Raw genomic sequence first — 25,105 nt, forward strand, 5'->3', positions numbered from 1 at the left:
CCAACCAGTCCATTCTGAAGGAGATCAGCCCTAGGATTTCTTTGGAGGGAATGATGCTGAAGCTGAAACTCCAGTACTTTGGCCACCTCATGCAAGAGTTGACTCATTGGAAAAGACTCTGATGCTGGGAGGGATTGGGGGCAGGAGGAGAAGGGGACGACAAAGGATGAGATGGCATCACCAACTCGATGGACATGAGTTCGTGTAAACTCCGGGAGTTGGTGATGGACAGGGAGGCCTGGCGTGCTGCGATTCATGGGGTTGCAAAAAGTCGGACACGACTGAGCACTGAACTGTGCAACTTAAGATTTGAACCTAGACATTTGGGCTTCAAAGTCATTGTGTCACCCTGTGAAATTACAGCTACTGTTTAAGATGTTTACTTTACTTAGTGCTTGACAATCATTTAATGTTAATAATTTCAGGTTTGTTTTTTTTTAATACAGCTAGAATCCACTTTTCTTAAATTTAGCACACAGAGCCCAATTGCTGGGTCAAGCACAACTGGACTGGTAGAAGTTCAGTCACTCCCTAGCTAATTCATTCATTCTATTTTATAAGGAGGACCTTAGGTTATTCACAACTTAAGCAACCAATTAACTTTTAAATGTGCTTCCCCAGGCCCTATCTAAAGCTGATATGGCTTTCAATGCAAGCAGTGTGTTACAGCAAAGGTCCTGGGGGTTAATTTTTATTATTTAAATAAGAGATGATCATAAAATTAGCACCCTTCTAATATAGTTCTCATCTTGATTATTGCTATTTAACTGGTGAAATATTTTCTTCAGGCTGAGTGAACACTATAATTATTATTGCTTTGCATTGTAAAGGTTGCATCTTAATTGAAAAATCAACACTTTTTTCCCTTTCAATGAATACATCAACTTCAAAACCAACAAAAACATTGAAATGCAGGCAATTTTGCTAGACCCACAAATTAGGGTGTCCTTGATCAACCAGAATGCATAACCCATAATCTTAAACATAAGATGGTAACAGATCCTATAACCAGGCCTTTTTTTCAAGTATCAAATGTTTCCCGTTCAACCTTCTGTTTATCTTTATGGTCAAAATGACAACAGGTTTGTACAAACACTTCCAAGTGTCTCTTGACAGCATCACTGTGGATATGCACTGAACTGCTAGTGTAACCCATACTAAAAGATCAAATCACTCTTGTACAAATTTACAGTATGTTTAAATAAACCTTTTAAGTAAGGAGGTGTAGATATAATTTCTAAATATGGCAAAAACAAAACACACAATACATAAAAGTAAGTTATTCAAAATGAGTACATTTGTGAAATACTGCAATGATTTTGAGCACATTTTGGGAGACAGTGAAGAACAGGGAAGCCCAGTGTGCTGCGGTGTCCGGATTCACAAAGAATCGGATACCACTTAGCAAATGAACAATAATATGAATTGTATGTTTCGTATATTTCATATATATTTGTGTGTATATAGAATAAAACCATACCTAGGGCTTTCTCTGTGTCAGTCATATTATAATCATTCTGTAGGTATCCTCAGGGTATTAGATCTAGGATCTCCTCCCACTTGTGAATACCGAAATCCTGATACTCAAGTCCCTTACATAAAATGGCACAGTAGTTTATCACTCACTGATTATTACTTACATATTTTACGTAAAAATACACAAGTTATCCTAAAACTCAAGTTACCCTAGGGGATGAGAACATTATTACTCAGGTCTTATCTTGCGTTGCTTACAAACCACACGCCAAGTAAACAGAGATCTGAAACCAAGCATCCTAGGTCCAACACCTGGCTCTCATGCAGTATACTGCACTTGGTTCGTTGAAAGGATTCTATATCTATATTACATGGTGTAATACATATACCATGTATATGTATATGTATTTAGTGTCTTCAGCATTAATACTATAAAATAGCTGAATAAATATAAAAAAAAGCTGTACCAGACAAAATGCCAAATGTAGTGTTCAATTAATTTCAGGACAATATTGGAACATTTTTCTGGCCAAATTACACAATGTCCAAAGAGAAATAGTGTTCCAAATCAAAATTTAAAAATTCTCTTTGGAGCGCTTCATTATTTTGTTAATCAAACATCCAGGATTCCGGAAGCTGCAGGCTTATGTAGACACAGGACTTAACCACACTTCTACAATTCAAAGTATGAAGGTGATTTTCATAGGGTAATAGGGAACTTAAAGGGCTGTCTATTCCACCTTTGTTTTCCATGTATGATTTATTTTGGATATTAAGTTATAAATTAGAAGTCATCCATACACAATAAGAAACTTTTGGATGTTTTCCAATATTTCCTTTAACTTATTATATAAACAAATTTATGTATATATATATTAATATTACCAAAATACTTATATGTTTTTAATTCACTTGTCCAGCGGTATCATTTCAATGAATGATGGGTTATTGCAATTTGTCTGATGGGTATAAGAGAAAACACTACAAGATAAGTTTTGGTTCTGCCATTCACTATCTAAGAGACTGGGAATCTCATTAAACCTGCATGAAGTTGTCTGCTCTGCCTAAATCCCAGGGCTTTTGCGAGGCACAAATGAGATGTGGGTGTGAAAATAACCTACAAATTCTAAATTGCTAAACAAAGAGAGATTAGTATTATCACTAATATTGCTTTTAAATTTCATTCTATAGCATCTAGCATAATGCCTGACAGTATGAATATTTGTTGGCTACACTTATTTTTTATTATGGAGAAAAAAAAAGCAATGGTAGGAACTCAACCAAGAGAAAAGGCTAAAGATGCCAAATCTTAAGACTGTTAAACTATTACCCATTTAATAACTTAATTAATAGGAAAATAAGAGGTTTTCTTCCTGATATCACAATTACAGCATTTGAACCTTTTTTTTTTCTATGTGTGCATTTATTGAAAATTCACCTTAGAGGTTCAGAAGACATCATAACATCAGTTCTGACAAATACAGGTTTTATACATTTAGAGAGAGAGAGAGAAAGAGTTACTGATTAGAATTTGAAAAAAAAGTAAGGAAAATCAGAAAAATATTTTAGATAAAATCCAGATAGATATTTTTATATGTGGATCTGCTTATGTGTACATCAGACACAGTTCATAAACTCTAATGACCGCCTCTCAATACACATAAGAACATAGGGCTATACTTTCCACAAGCACATTCTTCAAACCTTCCGAAATTGCCATTTAAAAGCTAAGGGCCTAAATTTCCACTTTGATCAATGAAACAGCTCTATCACTAGATGGGATGACTGAAGTTTATTGATTAGCTGATAACCTAATGCACCAGCCTTTAATCTGACATAAAACTGTGAATGAAAGTAGAGCTTTCAGAAAGGAAAACAAGGTTTGGTTGCCCAAGAAGGAAACAAGAATGTGGGGCTACTGAAGAAGGCAAAAACATCCTGAAAGATGGAGCAGTAACATCCAGTTACTTGGCTTTCCCTGCAGTCCTGTGAGTAGAGATAACTGAGTCATTACCTGATGCTATAGCCCCAGTGCCAAGGACTAGAGAATCAAATCAAATCAACATAATAGGCTGTTGTGTCCATAAAGTCGGAGAAAAGCAAGCTCAAACAGCAGAAAAAGCTCAAAAAAGCTCAAACTTCTTCGCATGACCACTATCTCAAAGGAAAAAGCTCACACTACTGAAGGGTTTACTTCAATGTTATTCATACATCTTGTTAGGAAAGAGCCACTTTTCACCGAGTCCAGTGGCCTTTGGAGGATTTGACAGAACTTCTGCTGGCAGCTCTGTGGCTAGAAGACAATCTAAGAAGAGTATATCATGCTTTAGGATTAAATGTCAGTGTTAAAAAGTTCAGAGGAAAAACTGGACAAAGAGGGGGGGCCTATATTTCTTTTTGATCAAAATACATCCAGAATTTTATAGTGGTTTATAGATTCTTGATTATACTTATTTAATGTGAAAAGCCTAAGTAATACTAAACTAAGAGGAGAAGAAAACGGCACCCCACTCCAGGATTCTTGCCTGGAGAATCCCATAGACAGAGCAGCCTGGTGGGCTGCAGTCCATGGGGTCACAAAGAGTCACACGACTGAGTGACTAAACCACCAGCACCACAGACACACTAAAATGAGTAGTGCAGATACACAAAAGACTGGTATAAAGATATTGTACTCAAAATTCATTCTTTCATCCAACAAATAAATATTTGTGCTAATAAGTCTGCAGAACTTAAAAGTACCTTCTTTAATAAGAAAATGGTTGAGAAAAAAATATTTTCTACTCCAATGTCACAGAGAATTCGATAAAGAAAAATTCCCCAATAAGCTAAAGTGCCTGGGTTGGCATAATTTTTACTTGCTGTTTTCCCACTTTGGCACAAATATGTGCATACACTTTTTTTTGAAGCCAGAGACAGCCCAATAATATTTTTTTTTTCAGTTTTTCATCTTTAAAATAAGACTGCTAATATCACTAATCCACAAGCTGCCGCTTTGGGATCTTCATGAATATTTACTACTATTTTGGCAATTCCATCAATACTACTACTGTGACTAGTACTACTTCTACTAACTCTGCAGCTGCTAACTACAACTACTGTCTTAATTACCCAAGCCATTCTTCCCTATCCACCCTCCCCCAATAAGGAAAATATGCCAGGTCTCAAACATTTCTGAAGTCAAAACCTGCACATAAACATGAAAATATATTGTCATAAATCTCTCCAATGCTAGATAAGTAAGATAAAATATTTGAGGAAGAGGAAAAAAAAAATTCACTGTAACCTAGATGAGAATTGGTATAGTTCCCAAATACCAAGCCCTCCCACCATGCTTTCCAGCTATTATCTCATATCAGCTCATAGAATATCTTTCTTGGGGCTGCTGCTAAGTCGCTTCAGTCGTGTCCGACTCTGTGTGACCCCATGGACTGCAGCCTACCAGGCTTCTCTGTCCATGGGATTCTCCAGGCAAGAACACTGGAGTGGGTTGCCATTTCCTTCTCCAGTGCATGAAAGTGGAAAGTGAAAGTGAAGTTGCTCAGTCGTGTCTGACTCTTAGCGACCCCGTGGATGCAGCCTACCAGGCTCCTTCATCCATGGGATTTTCCAGGCAAGAGTACTGGAGTGGGGTGCCATTGCAAATCCCTATAAAAAAGGTGCTCTTGGTCTCCCTCAGCTTATCACACCTTAATAAGAATTTGCGAACAATATTGATGTTCCCTATGAAGAACATTCTTTGCGATGTATGTTTTTTTCAAGATTAATAACAGTTTTGAAATCTACCAGTGGGCTAAATTTGGGCCCTCAGGGAAGGGAGATCTCCACAGAGAGAGCCAGAATGAGGGTGTCTGACCTCTCGAATCTCAACCCTGTGCCTTGTTACCAGATTATTTCACATCCCAGGTTCTCTCTGAATAAAATGGGAACAATACTAAGTTACTTAAGATTATTTGTGCTAAATAAAGATTACTGAGAAATGTATTGTGAGATATGAGTCTTAAGTAATATTTATCAGAGAGCCCTTATCTGATAACTGAGACTTAGTTCTAATGTTACTTAAGTGGGAACAGCTTTCCATTATCCCTCAAAGGAAGATAAAACACAGGAAAATAAAAGCAGATATTTGTACAAGATTTTAAACAATGCAAGCTACCTCTGAATGAATGTTTTTAAAAAGAATCTAAGCACCCAAGAAGCTAGTCATTCAGTTCAATATTCAGTGAATACCCACCACATGTGAATTATACAAGGATGAGCAGGACATGATCCATTCTCTACAAGTCAATTGAAATCCTGTTTAAATTGAGATGTATACAAAGCATCTGTGGGCACACAGAAGTCATCAATTCTAAGATAATTAAGGAATAAAGGACAAATGAACTGAATCTTCGAGTATGATCTCAAAAAGTAAAGGATGTATATGGTAATATACAATGTATGCTATTAACATGAGAGTACATAAACTTTAAAAAGTGATAAAAATATCTTCTTTTAGTCAACCATCACAGGAATTTAGGTTTAGGAATAAAGAGGTGTGAACACAGAGACATCCCCTGGGAAATCCAGTGGCTACCACTTTAAGCAGAGTGCTTTTTGTGGAAATAAACAAAGTTTGAAAAAATACCCAAGTATATTTTCTTCAGAACATAACAGACTGGAGTCTGAACACACAATGATTATGCATACACACTGACCCCTGATACAACTTCACATCCCTCAACATGAGATGAGTGAGACTTTATATTAGTTACACTCGGTAAGAACAAAAGCTTCATGAGAGTAGAGGTAATTTTTTCTGGTTTTCCCACCACTGTTATCACCAATGCCTGGATCAAAGCATGGCATATAATAGGCTTAAAACACATTTGTTGAATGAATAAATCTTTGGTGCCTTACAAACTTACTTAATGGGCTTCCCAGGTGGCTTAGTGGTAAAGATTCCACCTGCCAAGGCAGGAGACACATATTCAGTTCCTGGGTTGGGGAGACCTCCTGGAGGAGGAAATGGCAACCCACTCCAGTATTCTTTCCTGAAAAACCCCATGGACAGAGGAACCTGGCGGGCTACAGTCCACAGGGTCACAAAAAATGTGGACACAACTGAGCACAGGCACTAAACCCATCGAGCATCCTTAATATAAAACCATATAGACATGTGTACCAGTAACTAAGTTAAAATCTCATAATAAAAATTAAAATGTTTACCACTAAGATCTATTATTCATATTTCAAATCATAAAAATGAATATAATGGATATGGTTCACATTTGTAAGCATATACAAGCACTCCAATTTTGCAAACAGAAATATGAATATAATATTTTCCTATACACATCAAGGAACAATCACAGTTCAAAACCTATTCCATGGGATCTAATAATTACTCTTAACATGACTGTAAATCCAACAAATAGGAGTAACTGAAACAAACCTAAGTGGTTTAACAATGTAGCATCTACAGTAAAATGAATTTTTGGCTAAAACTTAGATTTAAATAAGCTTTAAAGATGGCATACAAAACCATTCCACAAGTAGTTTTTCTTAAAGTTTAATCAGACATTATATAAGTAGGATTTTTAATTTGGCCATTCCTGACAAATTTTCAATAAATACATTCTTGAGTTAACAACAGCCTCAGCTAAAGCCAAATCACAGTAATACTTGTTAGGGCACAACTCATTAGATTTAAAAAAGCAACTACATTAAATCAACCACTTTTACTTAGTGAAACACAGCACAAACTCTCATTAGGAGAAAATTCAATAACAGACAGAAGCAAATATGCACTATGCATATTAAGCAGACAGTTAACGTTAAAAAAGGGAAAAAACGGAAAAAGAATGATATAAATACAACTCCATAAAAACACTAAACATACAATTATGACAGAAAGATTCACATAGACTGGTTTAGCTCAGATTCTCTCGTGTCTCCTTTACATCTGATTACATGAAATTTACATACAAAATTTGGTGGCTCAAAAATGTACTTACTTTCATCATTGCTTTGGCTTTATTTGTAACTACTAATCAATGTTGTTTTTGCTTTTTTATTCATCACTATACATAAGTGTCTTGCATATATTAAAAATACTAAAAAAAGAACATAATTTTAGTTCTGCAAATAATTTTCCACCTTCATCCCTTACCTAAATTTTCCAATAGATATGGTTTGGCTCTTAGACTAATAAGTCCAGTTACTGCATAACAGTATACTTATTTAACATTGAGTAAAGTTCAACCAAAGAAGGCACAGATCACTTTCCTCAAAATAATTTGATACTAATTATAGGCAGGGTGACTGGAAAGTATTTGTTGACATATTCCCTTTGAGTGTGTTTCTGAAGTTAATTTCTAGGATAATTTGTTATGCTGAAGGCCAAATTAAAGAATAAATAAAATCGGAAACAAAAAGCAAAAATCTTGTGTTGTGATACCTAATTTTAGCTGTCAGCTATAAAAACCCCAATTTTTTTTGGAGGGTGGTTGTTTTGCTTTGTCTTTTGGTTTTCATTTTGGCATTGAGTCTCAACCATCTATCTTATGAAGAATAAACTGGTAAAACCAAAAACTGTTAAAAATATCTATCTACTAGAGTATATTTTAATAAAACTGATGCAACTTTTTACTTGTAAGTCCATAGTCATCTACTATAATTTCTATTTATACATTTCCCCATTAATTATGCTTTTTCTAAAGTTCATTTTTAAATGCAAGCAAGCATTTGCCATATTTAGATGTTACTTTTCCTTTTTCTCCCTTGAGTGTAGAAAAAAATGTCACAGAATCATAATGTGGCATGAGCCTGAGAGATTATTTCTTTGCATTTTATGTTTAAGTAAATAAAGGTTTAAGAAAAAAAAAACAGGGCCAAGGTGTATAATTTAGATATACTTCTCTTGAATTCAGTGGATTCCTGGTGGGTTATCTAAAATGAAAATTATTGTAAGATGCAGCTTATTTTCCAATGGGTTTCTATTTTGATTTGAAAAATATGTTCCTTATGAAACAATCATAGAGAAGGAAATGGCAACCCACTCCAGTATTCTTGCCTGGAGAATTCCAAGGACAGAGGAGTCTGATGAGCTACAGTCCATGGGGTTGCAAAGAGTTGGAAATAACTGAGTGACTAAACACACTGAGTGCATGAAACAACCAAGCACCAAACTAAAAATTGATTTTGCTGAAAATGTGGCTGCTGGACTCCAAAATGACATACATAGGGCAGATGTGTACTACCAATGTCAGAGTGAACTCTCCGATAACAAGAAACCTTAACGGAGGTACTTGGAATAGGACAGGGCACAGTGTTTGGTTTTTTCTAACCAGATTGGGAAGATTCAAAGTTTACTAAGTAGCCTTCTAATGTAGAATTGATTCTAGGATGACAGGGATGAACAATCAGCAATGACTTACAGCTAAAGGTTAGAGAAAATAAGTAGAAAATAGTCTTTGGAAATGGGAAACACAAATAACTCAAGCAAAAATGAAAATGAAGAAACCACTTCAATAATATCATTTTTATATAGACTAATTCCCTAGTATTTTCAGTAATAATATGGTAAAATATTACTTGTTAACATTTTCAGAAACTGTATCTATTACATAATGAATTGAGTCCACCTTACAATTTAATTGCAAAAAAAAAAGAAATGATGTTGCTGCCTTTATTTTACAAATAAGTAAATGACAGGATAAAAAAATGTCTAACCTTATTTCCATGGAAGGCCTGTATCAGAATCACCTAACAGCTCGTTAGAAATTCCAAGGCTCAGTTCCAGACTTAAAAGGTCAAACTCTCACAGGATTGGGACCATGATGCTGTATTTGAACAAGCTTCCCAAGTAATTCATGTTCATACTCAAATGAGAATAAGATTACTGTACTCATATAAAATTATATAACTGATGACTTTCAGGAAAATAATTTAAAATTTACCCCAAATAATTATCTATCTGAACAGGGCAAAAGAAAAAATATAAAGTTGATAAATCAATAAGTTGCAGTACAATTACATCACTTAGTATGTGAGCTAACTACAAAGGGAAAAAAAAAAAAATGGTTGCCTCTATGCCTCTACAGAAGAGGACTGTGAAAATGGGGACTGATCTGACTTGCGCTTTTTCTCCTCCTCTATCAATATATTGCTTTGATAAAATATTTAAACTGTTAAAAAAAAAAAAAGCAAAAGACAAAAAACAAAGCAACAAACAGACCAAGAACAGCCAAAACCACAACAAAAAGCAACACAAAGCAAACACCTTTCAAGGGCTGGAGACGGCTGAGATCTTAGGCACACAGATGATCTCAGATGAAAAAGCAGGAGACACTTCATCCTTCAAATGGAGAGTTTGAGTCTGAGGACAGCAACATACTCAAATTTTCCTCAGAAAATGTTTAAAAAGAAGACAGGACACAGTTGCAAAATCATGCACTCCAATCCCAGAAACGGAATTCCTCTGTGCACGTGTGTTCTTGTTGTTCAGTGGCTCAGTCGTGTTCAACTCTTTGGGACCCCATGGATGCAGCCTGCCAGACTCCTCTCCTCTGTCCATGGGATTCTCCAGGCAAGAATACTGGAGTGGGCTGCCATTTCCTCCTCCAGGGGATCTTCCCAACCCAGGGATAAAGCCTTTGTCTCCTACAGGGGCAGGAGGGTTCTTACCACTGAGCCACCAGGGAAGCCTGAGTGTGTACGCACCTCTGGTAAAAGAAAAATGAAAGACAAAACCTTCCTGTCAAGTCACATCCAAAAAACGAATTGGGTAAGAAAGGTTTCAAAAGTAGTCACAAAAAAGTAAACTTTATAAAGTACTCATTGTCCACGTAGAAAGGAACAGAATGCAGGAAGGTAGCTTAGTAGAAAAGAAAATTAAGAAACACAAACGGAACTTTCCAATCTAGGAAATACATGTTAATATAAAAGGAATTATTCAGTTAGGGTCTGCATAGACCTGTCTAACTTCAGCTTTTTTTCAGAAGCAGATTTATACAAGAATCTGTTAAGGTATTTTTATCTCTACTTCACTGCAAAAGGGATCCAAAGTGCTATTCTTAAAAAAAAAAAATAAGAAAATGAAGTGCAGCTATGAATTTAATTTACATACACAAAGTATCACCCATATAATAATGACTTCAAACAGTTAAGTTCCCACACACTGGTTTGTCTTTATTTTCTGAATGGGTCACTAGTATTATTGTGTTACAAATTTCAGTTAAAGTAAATTGCAACCTTTTTATATTTACTTAATAACTTATAAATACTTATAAATACTTATAAATAAACCAGAGAAGAATCTAGGCAATATTATTCCTTTAATGACATCCTTCTAATTGACTTGCATTCCAGTGTTTTTTCTTAGATATAAAAGAAAGAAGTATAGTTACAAGGAATTGTGCTACTGGGAATTGTGCCTAATCCTGGCTATACCCGTGGGAATGTTCTGGAAGAACATAAAATGTAAATGTGAACATCATCTATTGTGTGAATCAGTGTAGAGCAAGCACAAAAAGAACTAATGTCATCAAATGGAAACAAGCTAGTTAGAAAAATAATAACACAACTTTGTAAAGGAAGAAAACGAGGGGTGGTAGATTTTAAAGGATTAGCTATGTAAAAATATTTTATTTAAAATATAAGGTTATCAATGTATTGTATTTAAAACACATGATTTTCAAAAATTCAAGGTGTACACAAATTTGTATCTACTTTGGAAACATAAGGTTGATCTATATTCTAAACACTCTTTCAATTCTCTTAAGAGTATAATTCTACTTCATCTGGATGAAAGTGTATCCTATAGTTATTCTGTTTTTTGTCAGCAATGTCTGAATTCTGGACTCATTTCTAAGAAACAATTTGTTCAAGCCAGGTAATTGTTTTTCTTAGCCTCCATTCATTTCCTAGGATGGGCTTGTAGGCGGTTTTTTGTTTGTTTTCACTTGTTTTTAATGTCTATACATGCTTAGAAAGTCAGCATCCTTGAAAGGTTACCAGACTATAGCATGACATCATTAAAATTCCAGGTTTCTGAGTGAAATACTTTATAAACAAAATAAGGAACGCTCAGGAAAATTTTTAGAAAAACACCCAAGTGTTACAGTTTAATTTCATTTTTCAGATTTTTTGAATGCTCTGGTCACTACTCTTCTATATATGTTTATATGTGTTACAGTCAAACATATGTTCTAGAATACAAAGTTGGGAAGGAATTTGCCATTCATTCATCTAGCCTACATTTACCAAACAGCTAAAGCAATAAAAGCAAAAACAGAAGCATTTTATTTGATTGAGGTATGTAAGGAAATCTGATTATTCACAATGGAAAAAAATAGCCCCACAGAATTAATAGATGGGCCACACAGAGAGGATGTAGCTTCTTTCTGCTCCTAGAGATAGGGTCTCTCTGCCCCACTAATCTTCTCCAGACAGACAAGTATCAAACATTTATAAAGGGCATTTAGGAGACAATATAGCCTTTCAGTTCCAATATTTGATAAACTTCTCCACCCAGAAATCTTCTTTAGAATCTAATCCATATGCCCTATTCCTCTTTTAAAATTATATCCCTCTTGTTCCATCCTCAGCAAAGACTGAAATTAGCTGGTCACCATCATCAGAACAATAGTCCTTTATTTCAATGAAACTTGAATAAATTGCACTTCTACTTTCTTTTTTAGTAGACTCTTTCAGATTTATTTTTACTTGTGTTTATAGGTTTCCCTTTATAATGACGTTCTTTATTCAGAAGTCCCAGAGCCATATTTGTTAAACTGTAAATATTCACTAATTGAAGGAAAATTTCAGCATTCTGAAAATGCCTGGCTAAACATTCATGGTTTCAGCATGTTTTCCAGATGAAAGCTATATATATTCTTTAAGGCATGATCATATGTTTATACCTTAAGAAGGGAATTGGGATTTTGAAAATACTTGAATGAAAATAAACACTAAGACGCTGATCGTGGTTATGACAATTTTAATTATTGTGCTTCTAAAATAGGCCAGGCATACTGAAATATGACATGCTCCTAGTCCTCAAGAAGTTCACAGTCTTACTGACATGTATCTAAGATATAATAATAAATGAAACATACAAGATGCCATGAGTCTTAACTCTGCAGGCTAAGGATGAAAAGAAAGGTCAAGAAAGATCTCAGTATGATGAAGTCTCAGCTGAATCTGAAGCTGGAGATGCCCCAGACTGCAAAGAATGATCTTAAAAATGTTAAAGCAAAATGAACATGTGCAAAGGTAAAGAGGCATAAAGGAGCTCACTCTTTGGGGGAACTGAAAAATTAGAAAGCTTCAAGTTTAGAGAATGGGGAGGGACAGGGTACTGGGAAAGCAACAGTTAAAACTGAAAAGGTAGCCAAGGCCCAGGACATGGAACTATGTTCTGTACAGCTAAATTAGAATTTTGTGTTGAAAGAAGTTCAAAGAAAATTAACAAAGTCAGATGGCTGTGCGTCAGGATCACTGCAGAGAGCAGAATGGAAGGAAATCTGAAGGCAAGAGCCCCCATAGAAAGGCTGACTCACAAGTTCAGTGGAGGCAGAATATGGGTGTGAATTAAGGCAGTGAAAGGGAAATGGAAATGAGACCATGAAATTAAGATACTCCTGAGAGGAGACGTAGAATTAACAACTTGGTAACCTAAGGGAGTGATGATAAAGAACTGGGAGGGCTTGAAGATAAAGGTTTTCAGCTTGGACTGGTAATATCATCAACTTAGGCAACAGAAGTTGAAGAAAGATGCTGGGCAGAAAAAAATGAAAGACTTCACTGTTGGCCTTAGGGAATGTGAACTCGCAGTGAAGCCTCACAATGAGAACAGGGGGTGTTGCATAAATGGTGTTTTATGCTGATGCTCAGCTGAGGGTGGAGGGGATGAGTCCAGAGGTGCTGTGTAGTTATAATTTGCACAAGGACCCCAGTGGTGGATCAGGGGCAGATATTCAATAGACAGGAGCAGACTGGAGAGCAACACTACAATAAGCAGTGTAGGAAACCTATTTCAACAGAACCGTGCTGACCACTACAGTAGCCAATAGCCACGTGTTCACATAAATTTAAAATCACAAAATTAAATATTAATTTCTTCAGACCCATTAGCCACATTTCAAGTGCTCAGTAACAAATGTGGTTGGTGGTTACTATACTGAACAGATATAGACTGTTGGTCTATGGAACTGTGCAGGCATGGCATAAGAAACAGAAGAGGAAAGGTTTGCAGACAAAACCCTGGGCAAGAGAAAGAAGGTAAATAAGTGATGTGAGGAGTAATCAGAGGAGTAAAAAGAGAAAGAAAAATAATCATATGCTGTGAACCAAGAGAACTGAGTTCAGGAAGATGAATTAACCAAGAATATGAAAAACTGCTGCTGCTGCTAAGTCGCTTCAGTCGTGTCGGACTCTGTGCAACCCCATAGATGGCAGCCCACCAGGCTCCCCCATCCCTAGGATTCTCCAGGCAAGAACACTGGAGTGGGTTGCCATTTCCTTATCCAATGCATGAAAGTGAAAAGTGAAAGGGAAGTCGCTCAGTCCGACTCTTAGCGACCCCATGGACTGCAGCCCACCAGGCTTCTCCGTCCATGGAGTTTCCGGGCAAGAGTACTGGAGTGGGGTGCCACTGCCTTCTCCGATATGAAAAACTAAGAGAGGGCAAATAAGATGTAAACAGTTATCTTTAGGCATTTGTGAAAGGTGAAAGGGTTAGTCGCTCAGCTCTATCTGACTCTTTGCGACCCCCATGGACTGTAGCCCACCAGACTCCTCTGTCCATGGAATTTTCCAGGCAAGAATACTGGAGTGGGTTGCCATTCCCTTCTCCAGGGGATCTTCCTGACCCAGGGATTGAACCCAGGTCTCCTGTATTACAGGCAGATTCTTTACAGTTTGAGCCACCAGGGAGCAGAGTATTAAAATTACCAATTTTTTTCAGATGTAAAGTGACTCCATGAGACTAACTCTCCTACTCAGATGACAGGTACAGTATTTAGAAAGAACTCTAGTTCCTAACAGGAAAGGACATGCAGAAATGTGACTATTCTCTTCCTACACTTTATCAAAGAAGGGGAAGCCTTGCCAAGCTGTTATCCTTAGCCATCATCTTTCTGGGAATTTCTGAGAGTCTCTAATGAAGGTCTTATCTTAGCTGAATAGGTTTCTAGAAATCCTATGTCTAATAACTATATTCAGACAACAAACAGCACAGAACATTATTTTCTCAGATTAAAAGTTAAATTGATAGAACAGCAGTTATCAGCGGCTGGAGGCAGGGTAAGTAGGGAGTGAATTTTTAGTAAGTACAGTAGAGAGTTTCAGTAGAGATCATGAGAAAGTTCAGATAAATAGTGTTCATGTTTGCACAACAGTGTGACTGCCCCTAAGTGTTACTTGCTCAGTTGTGTTCACTTCTTTGCAATCCCATGGACTGCAGCCCACAAGGCTCCTCTGTCCATGGGATTCTCCAGGCAAGAGTACTGGAGTGGGGTGCCATGCCCTTCTCCAGGGGATCTTCCTGACCCAGGGACTTAACCCACATCTCCCACAATGCAGGCAGATTCTTTACCATCTGAGCCACCAGGGAAGCCCCACACTGCACACTTAAAAATGGTTCAAAAGACAAATTTTCTGGAATGCATATATTTTACCACAAATGAAAAAGAACTTTAATGATGCTGAACTAAACTATGTAAAATGGGAGAGAACCTGGAAGAAACCACTTACAACCCTTGACACCTGAGAAATAAGATTTCAAACATAAAAGTTGAAAACATTGCACACAAACATCTGTTCCTCAAAGAAACGTAGGTATTTGTATTAGATTTATGATATTAGGTGTGAAAATACGAGTTTGATAAGTTATAAGGTATTAAGCATCTGTTGTGCTCTTGCTACTGCCTCCTGTGAAACTGTCAATGGTCTGGAAAAATGAAACAAGTTATAGAGTTTTAAATGGTGCTAAAAGAACAAAAATGACACTTCTGTGGCAGTCCAGTGGTTAAGACTTCCTGTTTCCAATGCAAAGGATACGGGTTCAATCCCTGGTCAGAGAACTAAAATCCCACATGAGGCACAGCACAGCCAAAAATGATAAAAAAATAAAAAGTAAAATAAATAAAACTAAGGCATGGTACGCCATGTTCATTTTAAAAATTTTAAAAATAAAAAATAAATAAGAGAACAAAATGTATTAGATCAGTTTTAAAATCAGGATGGCATTTATACCTTTTTCTTTACTATTCCTACTCAGGCCAATAGCTGCAGTTTGCTAATAGAGGCAACCACGCTTATACAGGCAAAATGCTCATTGGGCGATTAGAGGGCAGAACCCCTGAATCAGTTCTCTTGCATCCTCTGAAAGGCCCTGGAATGAGGCTCAGGGAAAGAAACATGAAGGGACTCTAAGGGAAGCCAATGGCAACTTTCATTTGTGTCACTGTGTCCATCCAGGAAGCAAATAATGAAGATAAAAATGAAATCCGAGCAAGTGAATGTTCATTAATGTAAAATAATACAATAAGCCAAAGAATGCTTGTTCCAAGATTTTTACGTCATACAACAAATCTCTTCAGGATTTTAACTACTGACTGTCTGCCATCGGTATTCAGACTTTTCCTGGTGGACCCACTGAAAAGCTGAAAGTAAACGCCTGAGCATTCATGGATGGCACCCTGTTTCTTCTCCAAGGATATTAACCAAATAGGGAACAGGGTCCTCTTTTAGTCCAGCCAGTTTCCCCAAGCTCTGTTCAGATCACAGAGGAATTCTGCTGTACAACCTAACAAATACAGTTACCTCATGACTGTAAGCTGAAAAGTACCAAGAACAGACACTGGAAGAGGAGACCAAGCACACGGAAAGAATCAAAGGAGGAAACAAAGACAAATCCAAGGGATAAGTCATACTGTACTTACGACTTTCAGCCTGGTAGTCTGGCACAAACTGCTCATCATTGTCAGGTACCTGAGCTGAAGGGAAAAATGAAAAAAAAAAAAAAATTAAGAGAGAAACTGCCAAAGCATAAAGAATGTCAAGTAACATCTCTCATGGGAGATTTTTTTTTAGGTTGAGACCAAATCTACCATTATTTGCCAGTGAGCTCCTATTTCAAATGGTATTGACAGCAAAATTCAAGAAGGGAAATAGAAGCAATCATCAATGTCAACCAGCAAACACATATATCAGAAACAAAATGGTGGCAGTTGTAGTTTCTCTGCATTTTACTTGCCACATGGAAATAAAAAAAACATGAAAATAAAAGCCGCTACAGGAATTCTATTAGCTGCAGTGTTTTTGTTTTTTTTTTTTTGCAAGAATGGAGTAAGAAGTATTTCAATTCACCTACTGCCGATGTTTAAACAGCCCATTTACATTTATCACAGAATTCTTTCAAACGATGTGCAGTTATTACACAAACCCCTCTTGCCTTTCAGAAATGTCTGTTTGTGATGTGTTTGACCTACTGCTAGACTACCATAATTAACATTTGCCCTAAATTTGGCCAAAATACGTGATAATGTTTTTTACATGAAAGACAGTCATTGATTTTGGTCATATGGAATAAAATATTATATCTCAATGATTATGGTCACAATCATAAAAATAACAGTTAACAAAAATAAACCTCATATTTTTATTCACAATATTTTCCAGGTGACCATTCAAGACTAACAAAAAGAATATCACTATTTCATCAGTCTTAATATCAAATGACTTCCCTGTCTTTAGTAAAGGAATAAAACAATGAATATAGCAAGAACTTAATGTATTCAGCAATCAAAACAGAAGTATATATTTTACTTCTAGAATATTTTTATCACAGTTAATTCAGGCATCAAAATAACCTACTCCAAATTGACATAACATTACAAAAACAAGTTTCCATATACACACAAAAATATGCACAATTACACACATACAAACTACATAAAAGTGGGGTCACTTTTAATTTGGCAAAAATATAATGAGTTATCATCCTAGTTAACTTTAGGTATAATCTGATCAGCTAGTATTATTTAACTAATATTACCTAATCCTGAAACTTATCTAATCAAGTCATATTAAAACAGATGTAATTTTTTTTTAAGTACCTATTCTGTGAAAACAATCAGTCTTTGTTGAAAAAGTTTTGGGTTGGCAATAGAGTTAAGAAAAAAATCCATATAAAGAGAAATTCGATATTTAAAAAATTCTATATAAGAAAGTAATACAATATACACACAATTCAAATGTCTGGTACGTCAGCTTATGTAATAGGATTTTTAAAAAAAACATATCTTTTGAAAAAAATTTGTTATATTTCAAGAGCAGAATAAATGATAATCTTGCAAATTGCCAAAATATATGCAGCAGGACATTCAACTATTTTCTAACAACTTTCTTCTGTTCACCAATACTTAAGTTTATTATAGATAAATTACATCCCCTGCCACTAAAGGAAATGAGACAAATTAAGAACTTTTTTTCCAAATTAGAACTGATGCCTGTTTCACCAGCCTGTACTGGAGGAAAAGGTGTATTTTCTTCAGGTTCCACTAACATCCGATACCAAGGTTAATCAAATCAAGCAACTTTCAAATCATTTTTCTGTGCTCTGCTGTGTAAACTATGCAACATTATTTAATCTCTTTGAACTCCATTTCACTCATCAGTTTAACAGTGATAATACATATTTTTCATGAAGACTAAATGAAATAGTTTAAACACAATGCCAGTCACAATATCAGATACTCAAAAAATGTTACATATTTTCTTCTTTCCCAACCTCCACCACCCACAATTTTTTTCCTTTCACACACGAAGTACTACTCAAATTACTATAATGCAAGTTTAATATTCTTACTTCTAATGAATTAGATTGGATATGAAAAAAAAATCACAGCTAAAATTTGTACATTAGTATTCTCTTAGTTATAATCATTTTTTGACATTGCACTAAGCCTCACTTTTCTCGAAGACTCACAAATTATGTAGAGGAATGCCCTTTAGAGTAAGTGTTTTCACCAAAAAAAGTACAAAAATGTCTTAAATATTTATTTAATAAATGACAGTGGGCAGACAGAATCAAGCCCTATACATTTTTTCTATCATATCTACACGTTTTGGTTTTTGCTCTAAATTCACAGCTAAACAGAGATAACCATTGAGATGCGAAGTTATCAACCACAGCAATTACTACGCTTTTAAAAAGCCAACATTTACAAGAATCTAATAAAAATGTAATATCCCTTTACAGGAATAGTTAAAAATAGCAAATGAGTAACAAATATATTTGTAACAGAATATGCTGGTATGAATGTCCTAAAGGCCAAACTTTTTTTTTTCTTACTATCATAAGACAAATTTGCAACTCCATGATATATATCACTGCAAGAAAGGTATAAAAATAACTGGTGGATAAGTAGTATATATTGGCATATGTGTGGGGTGCGGGTCGGCAGGGGGGGGGAGTTGTTGAGTGGAGGGGGCAGAGGGAAAACTTTGGGAAGAGAAGAAATCAGAAGTTATACCTCACAGAGACAGAAAATAGCTACATACTAACAATTTTGTAAAAAGAATAAGAATTGCTATTTCTAGTCTAACTCCTTAACATACTGAATAAATACTTCACACTTATGCCTGAACATATTACAGAATTTTAACAAAAAACATATGACTCACAGTTTCACAGAAGCTAATCTTGAGAAACCGAATAGACCAAATGAAGCAGCATGCCACTTAAATAGACAAAGGCTTCAGTCTATCTCTAATTTCAAGTTAGAGTCAAAGGAAAGCAGTTAACGAAAAACACAAGTTGGATCTGGGCAAGGAAAATATGACAAAGTATTGCCACACTCATATCATACATTTCCTTTTTTGCCTCCATTCACGAAAATTCTATGAAGTAGCAAACTACAGCTGCCTGAAAATTTGTGGCAAGCCATACCCACTCCAAAGAGGAAAATTTAACAATAGAGGCCAACCTAAATATATATATATATATATAGTTATTTTACTACTATCTATTATAAACTATGCTTGGAATAATCACCTTTGGGGAATGAAAATGTTTTCCCACACTCTGTAATTAAAGAGGAAGGGGAAGAGTAAGAAAGGGGAAGAGAAAGTATATACCAAAAGACCAATAAAAGGCTTTCAAGAAGATGAAGCATGTGGATTTTATTGGTAATAGCTGGAGCGCTCTGTCAGTTCCTTGCACATTAATAGACAAGCTGCCATCAAGTCTCAGGACTTCGGCTTTAAAAGCATAGTATGTGCACTCTCAGCTACTTGCTTTACCTAGACTATCATTGAAAGTTGTTTTTTTCTTCCCCCCCCCTCCTCTTTTTTATTACATTGCAATATATATTATGAGAGAGAAAATCATGAAAATATTAACCACAACCTTGATGTCACAGAATCATTAATCCTTATTTTGAATTTTAATATATACTTTCTTAACTGACATTGCCTAGGCAAGGGGGTGAGGTGGAGAGCAGACAATTTTTAAACAGTTTGTCTCTCTTTTGTGCTTGCTTTTAACGTTCAAATAAAGCAGTAATCATTACTTAAGAAAAGGTGAATGTTGAAATATTTTCCAAGTTTGGCTACAGACAAGGAAAAACCGTCTTATTCTTACAAACTAGGCGCCTGTCGGGTTTTCTTTTAAAGCTAGGGAAAAAGTGGAAAACTTACAAATGAAACAAATGTTAAGTTGAAAAGGGGTTAATATTTAATTAAAACCAGTTCTATCCACTGTAACAATGACCTGGAGCCAAACAAGGCGGAAGATGTATGAGTCATTCTTTCTGCCCGTGAATGAGACAGCTGATCTCCTCGGCAATTCCTCCAGACAAGCAGGCAGAACTGGAGTTCTGCCTCCATTCACAAAAACACAGTCCAGCATGAGCCATGTGGCTCAACCGCAATCTTTTCATGTCACACCCTTCCAGAGAGTTAAGGCAAGTCAACTTGAACTTGCAATATAAACACACCAATTTTACTGCTCTATCTCAAATACAGCTCAGATCCATCAAGGTATATGTTTAAATAAATGGCAAAATGAAATCCATATATACATTTACATATATTTAATCCATCCTGCTCTATAGGGTAACTTGTCACAGAAACTTGAATGTATAAAACTAAGAAGAGGGAAAGACAGATGGATGGATGGATGGATGGATGAAGGAAGGATGGAAGGAAAGAGGAAGGGGAAAAAATGACAAAGCATTAAAGAAATATCTTTTATTTTTCTTGCTTATTCTTCAAATGCTCTTTTTATTTTAAGATTATAATAGCCTATTGCTTAACTTCATAGCATTTCCCTCTCACAGGATAAGAAACAAATTTCTCTGAAGAAATTTAACTTTTCTTTTAAATAAAACAATAAGAAAATCAACCTTCACACAGTCGTATTTTGTTTAATCCTACAATGAAGCGTCAGGCCATGGAACGAAATAATCATGAAACCTCTAAGCCAGGTTTTATACCACATCCTCTTTTAACATTAAAATGATTGTACCAATGTATAAGCATTAATTAATGCAGAGGTATAAATATATTTAAACAGTCCAAAAAGGGGGCTATTCTTCCATGGCAAAAAAATCTTTTATAGTGATAAAGTCATGCTTTGTGTATGCTCAAAGAGAAAGAAACCAGTAACTTTCAGTTGTTTTTAGCCTTAAATCAACTTCAATTTCCTAACTTTAACTTATATAGAGGTTTGAAAACTTACGCATAGCTCAGAGCTGTTGCTGTCAGCAAAACATTCTCTATAAGGTACTGAGAGCTGACTTATATTATTATTGTTATTATTATTATTTTAATTACAATGTTGCACAACAAAGGGAATAAAGTTTTCCTATGAAATTTAACAAAGTACACATTTTCTGTAACTGAATTAGCTTAGTAATTTTATTAACATATATTAAGACCTTCTGGAAAAACTATATCTAGGCTATATGAGATCCAAATTTTATTTTTTTAACAAATATTTCTATTTTGCAAATAGATTCTAGATGAAATGCATTTATATATTGTCAATAAATGCTGAAAAATATAATATGTTTATTCCAACTGCTATCCCTTAGTCAGGTCCAAACAAGAAGTCTTTGTTTCATAGTTTAGAGTATTTCGTGGTACAAGAAAAAGATGGGCAGTAGCTCCCTTTTGCCCCCTCACAATGACTCTTGCTCAACACTAAGAAATAGTATGGACTTCTGTAATTTGATGTCTAATTCTCAATTCCTCTTTTTAAAAAAAAAAACAACACACAAATAATGAAGTTTTTAAGCCTTTTCTCCTAACTGCATCACATGGAGGAAAAAAAAAAAAATCTATGAGTACATATCCAATTTATGTTTGATTTCAAAAAGAAAGTGTAATTTTTGAAAAATAAAAATGAATGCATTGTAATAGCTTTGTATTGTGGGTGACATTATGCACATTGAGTAACAACATATCATTTAAAGAAATTCATGATAAATGATTTTGAATATAAATTTAGTATCAACCACTAAAGTTGAGGAGATACGATGATATCTCTGCTTTTCAGCAAACCTGATTATTAATGGAAGGTCACAGAAAACAAAAGGAAAAAGCTTATCTGCACAAGGGCATGAGGTAATAATAACCTTTAGAGTAGAAAAGTTATTTTTAGAGATACAACTTTGACTCAAGTGTCATGGCAGCATGAAATTTAACTTACATCACAACTGAAAAACATTCTGCCCTGATAGGGGCGAATCATTGTTGACATTTATCCTTAAAACTACTAACGAAAGGAAACCTCACGGACATCTAGACCAACATCAAAAATAACACTCAAAAGTTGCTATATATTTATATTAGCTACATATGAAATGTATCATTTCTCTCTAAGTTGTGTTAGCAGGTAAGCTTTAATGAGTAACTTTTAAAAATGTGAGCCTCTTTTAACTAACTTCTACATCCTTCTATTTCTGTCCTCCACATATAAAAGGTTCCATTTTAACGATGAATTACTAGGATACATTTCCTTAAAGCACCACTAAAAAAGCATGTTACCAAGATGTTATTAGAATGGACATTTGAACTCATCATTCCATGGATCAAATAATTGGAATTGCCTTTCTGTCAATGGCAATCTAATTCAAAAGTCAAAGAATCAATAAAGAATTGTACATGGAAAATGACAACATAAGTAAGTGGCTTTGGCAAAATTTTAAATAAGCACATTCTCCATTTTTTAACTGCTACTGTGGCCACTGAAGACATAACCTTTTCAATTTTCTTCAGAATGAGATGTGATTAAAGTGTGGCATATATGTTAAAAAAAAACAAAAAACCTTGAAATTGCAATGTTAGTACTTCAAAAGTGATACTAATATAAAGTTATATTCTTCAAAAATATATTTTTGATCCCTGTTCAGAAATTGCGGTGGGGGGTGGGAGGGTGGGGGGAATGGAAGTATATATTTTTGGAGAACACTTTAGTGAACCGAAAAGACTGGTTCCAATCTCACCCTCAAACAAATCCTGCTTTATCTACCCCAAATTTTTCCTTGGACATACAACACATTTCATAATCTATAATAATCTACTTATGACTAATTCATGGTGCACTTTGGGTCTACTTTATAAAAAGTCTTATAGAAAAAAAAAACAAATTAAACCTGAGAGAATGTATTGTTTCCCAAGTATTTAGGGACTCTGATTATTTTTTTAAAAATTCCTATGACACATCAGAACTAACTTGACTTTCCTGTCTAATACATTTTTAGACCTGTTTAACTTTCCAATGGGATTCTTACTCAGGGGAGAATCTTGGTTAATTGCTAATGATCTTTTTTTTAAAGGGTCAAGATGCCTTAAATTCTATGGTATCCTTCTTAGAGATAAAACATTATGAAAAGAAATAAGTAAATGGTTCACAGTCTGACAGCTTGGCAATGTTTTAATTTCTGGATGTCCAGAAGGACATAAATGAACAGATCTAGCTACCAACGAATAAACTAATGTAACTTTGAGATCTCAGCTAATGTTGATCAAGATGTAGAATAAGTTAAAATGCTAATGCAAATATCATATAAAATTGCTAAAAATAAAAATAAATGTGCAGCCCATTAACAATAAAAAGAAAAATTCACCTTTCTTCTTACTATTAGATTTTTAAAAAATCAAGTTACTGTTAATGCTTATATCATCATAGAATTAAATTATTCTAAAATACAGTCTTATTCATGGTTTGTAAAAGGAGCCCACCTGGTTATTCAATAAAACACTCCAAGGATTAATCCCTGAACTTATTTAAGCTTATAAATTCTTTTCCAAATAAAAGTCCATGTTCTTTCAAATACATCAATCACTTCCTAGGTTTATTTTATAGAAAACTAAATCTTCAGATCCAATTTATAGGTTAAGTTAATTATCACAGGTAAGAATATTCAGCTCAGAGTTTTAAAATAAACTCAGATAAATTATCAAATCACTTATCTGAGTAACAAAGAAACAAAACAAGTCAAAAGTGAAACACTGCACTGAAACTGATTATAAAATGGTAAGAGTCTGTCACAGTTCCACATTTTTAAATTCCAGGAACAGAGTTGCTATGCATATTCAAAATCTGCCAGCAAGTGCACTGACTTGGAATCAGTGAGACTTAAACATCTTAAGAACCAACAAACCTTCCAGAACAATTAAAATAGATATTAGAAGGTATTTTGGAAAAGCGAATAAATTCCCTCATAAATGTAATGTTCTTACAACCTTCAACTCTGCAAAACTTAACAGACAAAAGTTCATGCAAGAGCCTCTGTGCAGATTTTTGCTGAGAAAGTTATGTTTGAATATATGGTTTATGTTGCAATAATAAGTAATCTATTGCAGTAAGTTTCATTTACAGAGACAAGCAAAATGACCTTTAAATATAACTAAAACTTTCATTAACATACAAGTACAGTGACTCTTTCAAAGGGCTCCTGGAAAAGCTATTATTTAACTTAAAAGCTTCATAAAGATTGTAGGAGCTCTTTGGAAAAACTAGGATATCAGCAACACAAAGAAACTTATTTTATATGCTAACAGCAATTTGATCAACTACAAGCAAGACCACCGAAAAACCACATCAGTCTGCCTCAAAGTAGCAACAGCAATGCTCAATTCCATTTTAAAGACCCTCTCTCTTCTTTGAACCATCTTTAAAAAAATCTGTTCCAAAAATTGCATGTTTCCCATATAATGTAAAGATAGAAATAACACAACTGTACTCAATGCTTAAATATCTATAATTTTCTCTTTGTGTTTCCCACAAGATACATAATATAATAAAATTATTTCACATTTAGCATAACAAATCCAAAGGAAAAATTTCAAATTATAGACACCAACAAAAGTCCCTCAGCATTAGACATATCTCAAGTTGCATAAAGCTGTACTGAAGCAGTATCTCCTTGTTCCTATAAAATAAAGTTTCACACAATAAAAGATACAATAGATGGCAACACAAAATGTTATCCAAAAGCAATCAAAATTAAAAGCAATGCCTTTAAATGTCTCCTTGCTACATTAAATAAATCCTAATACAAGCAACAAAATAGCAAAAGTCAATTTCAACAAACATCACATCATAGTAACACACAGAAACATTTTAAAAATC

General features: G+C 34.9%; 1 protein-coding gene across 5 annotated transcripts in view; it reads right to left on the reverse strand.

Moving 5' to 3' along the window:
* The window catches only part of ETV1 (ets variant 1), a 97,831-nt gene that overhangs the window by 68,691 nt on the left and 4,035 nt on the right, over window positions 1-25,105 (reverse strand). For all 5 annotated transcript variants that reach the window (XM_010862148.1, XM_010862150.1, XM_010862147.1 and 2 more), the window contains one exon: window positions 16,404-16,457. In XM_010862148.1, coding sequence (XP_010860450.1) covers window positions 16,404-16,457 — 54 coding nt within the window. The remainder of the gene's footprint in view (window positions 1-16,403; window positions 16,458-25,105) is intronic.

Source organism: Bison bison, unplaced genomic scaffold (assembly GCF_000754665.1).
Source record: "Bison bison bison isolate TAMUID 2011002044 unplaced genomic scaffold, Bison_UMD1.0 scf7180017864479, whole genome shotgun sequence".
NCBI lineage: Eukaryota > Metazoa > Chordata > Mammalia > Artiodactyla > Bovidae > Bison > Bison bison.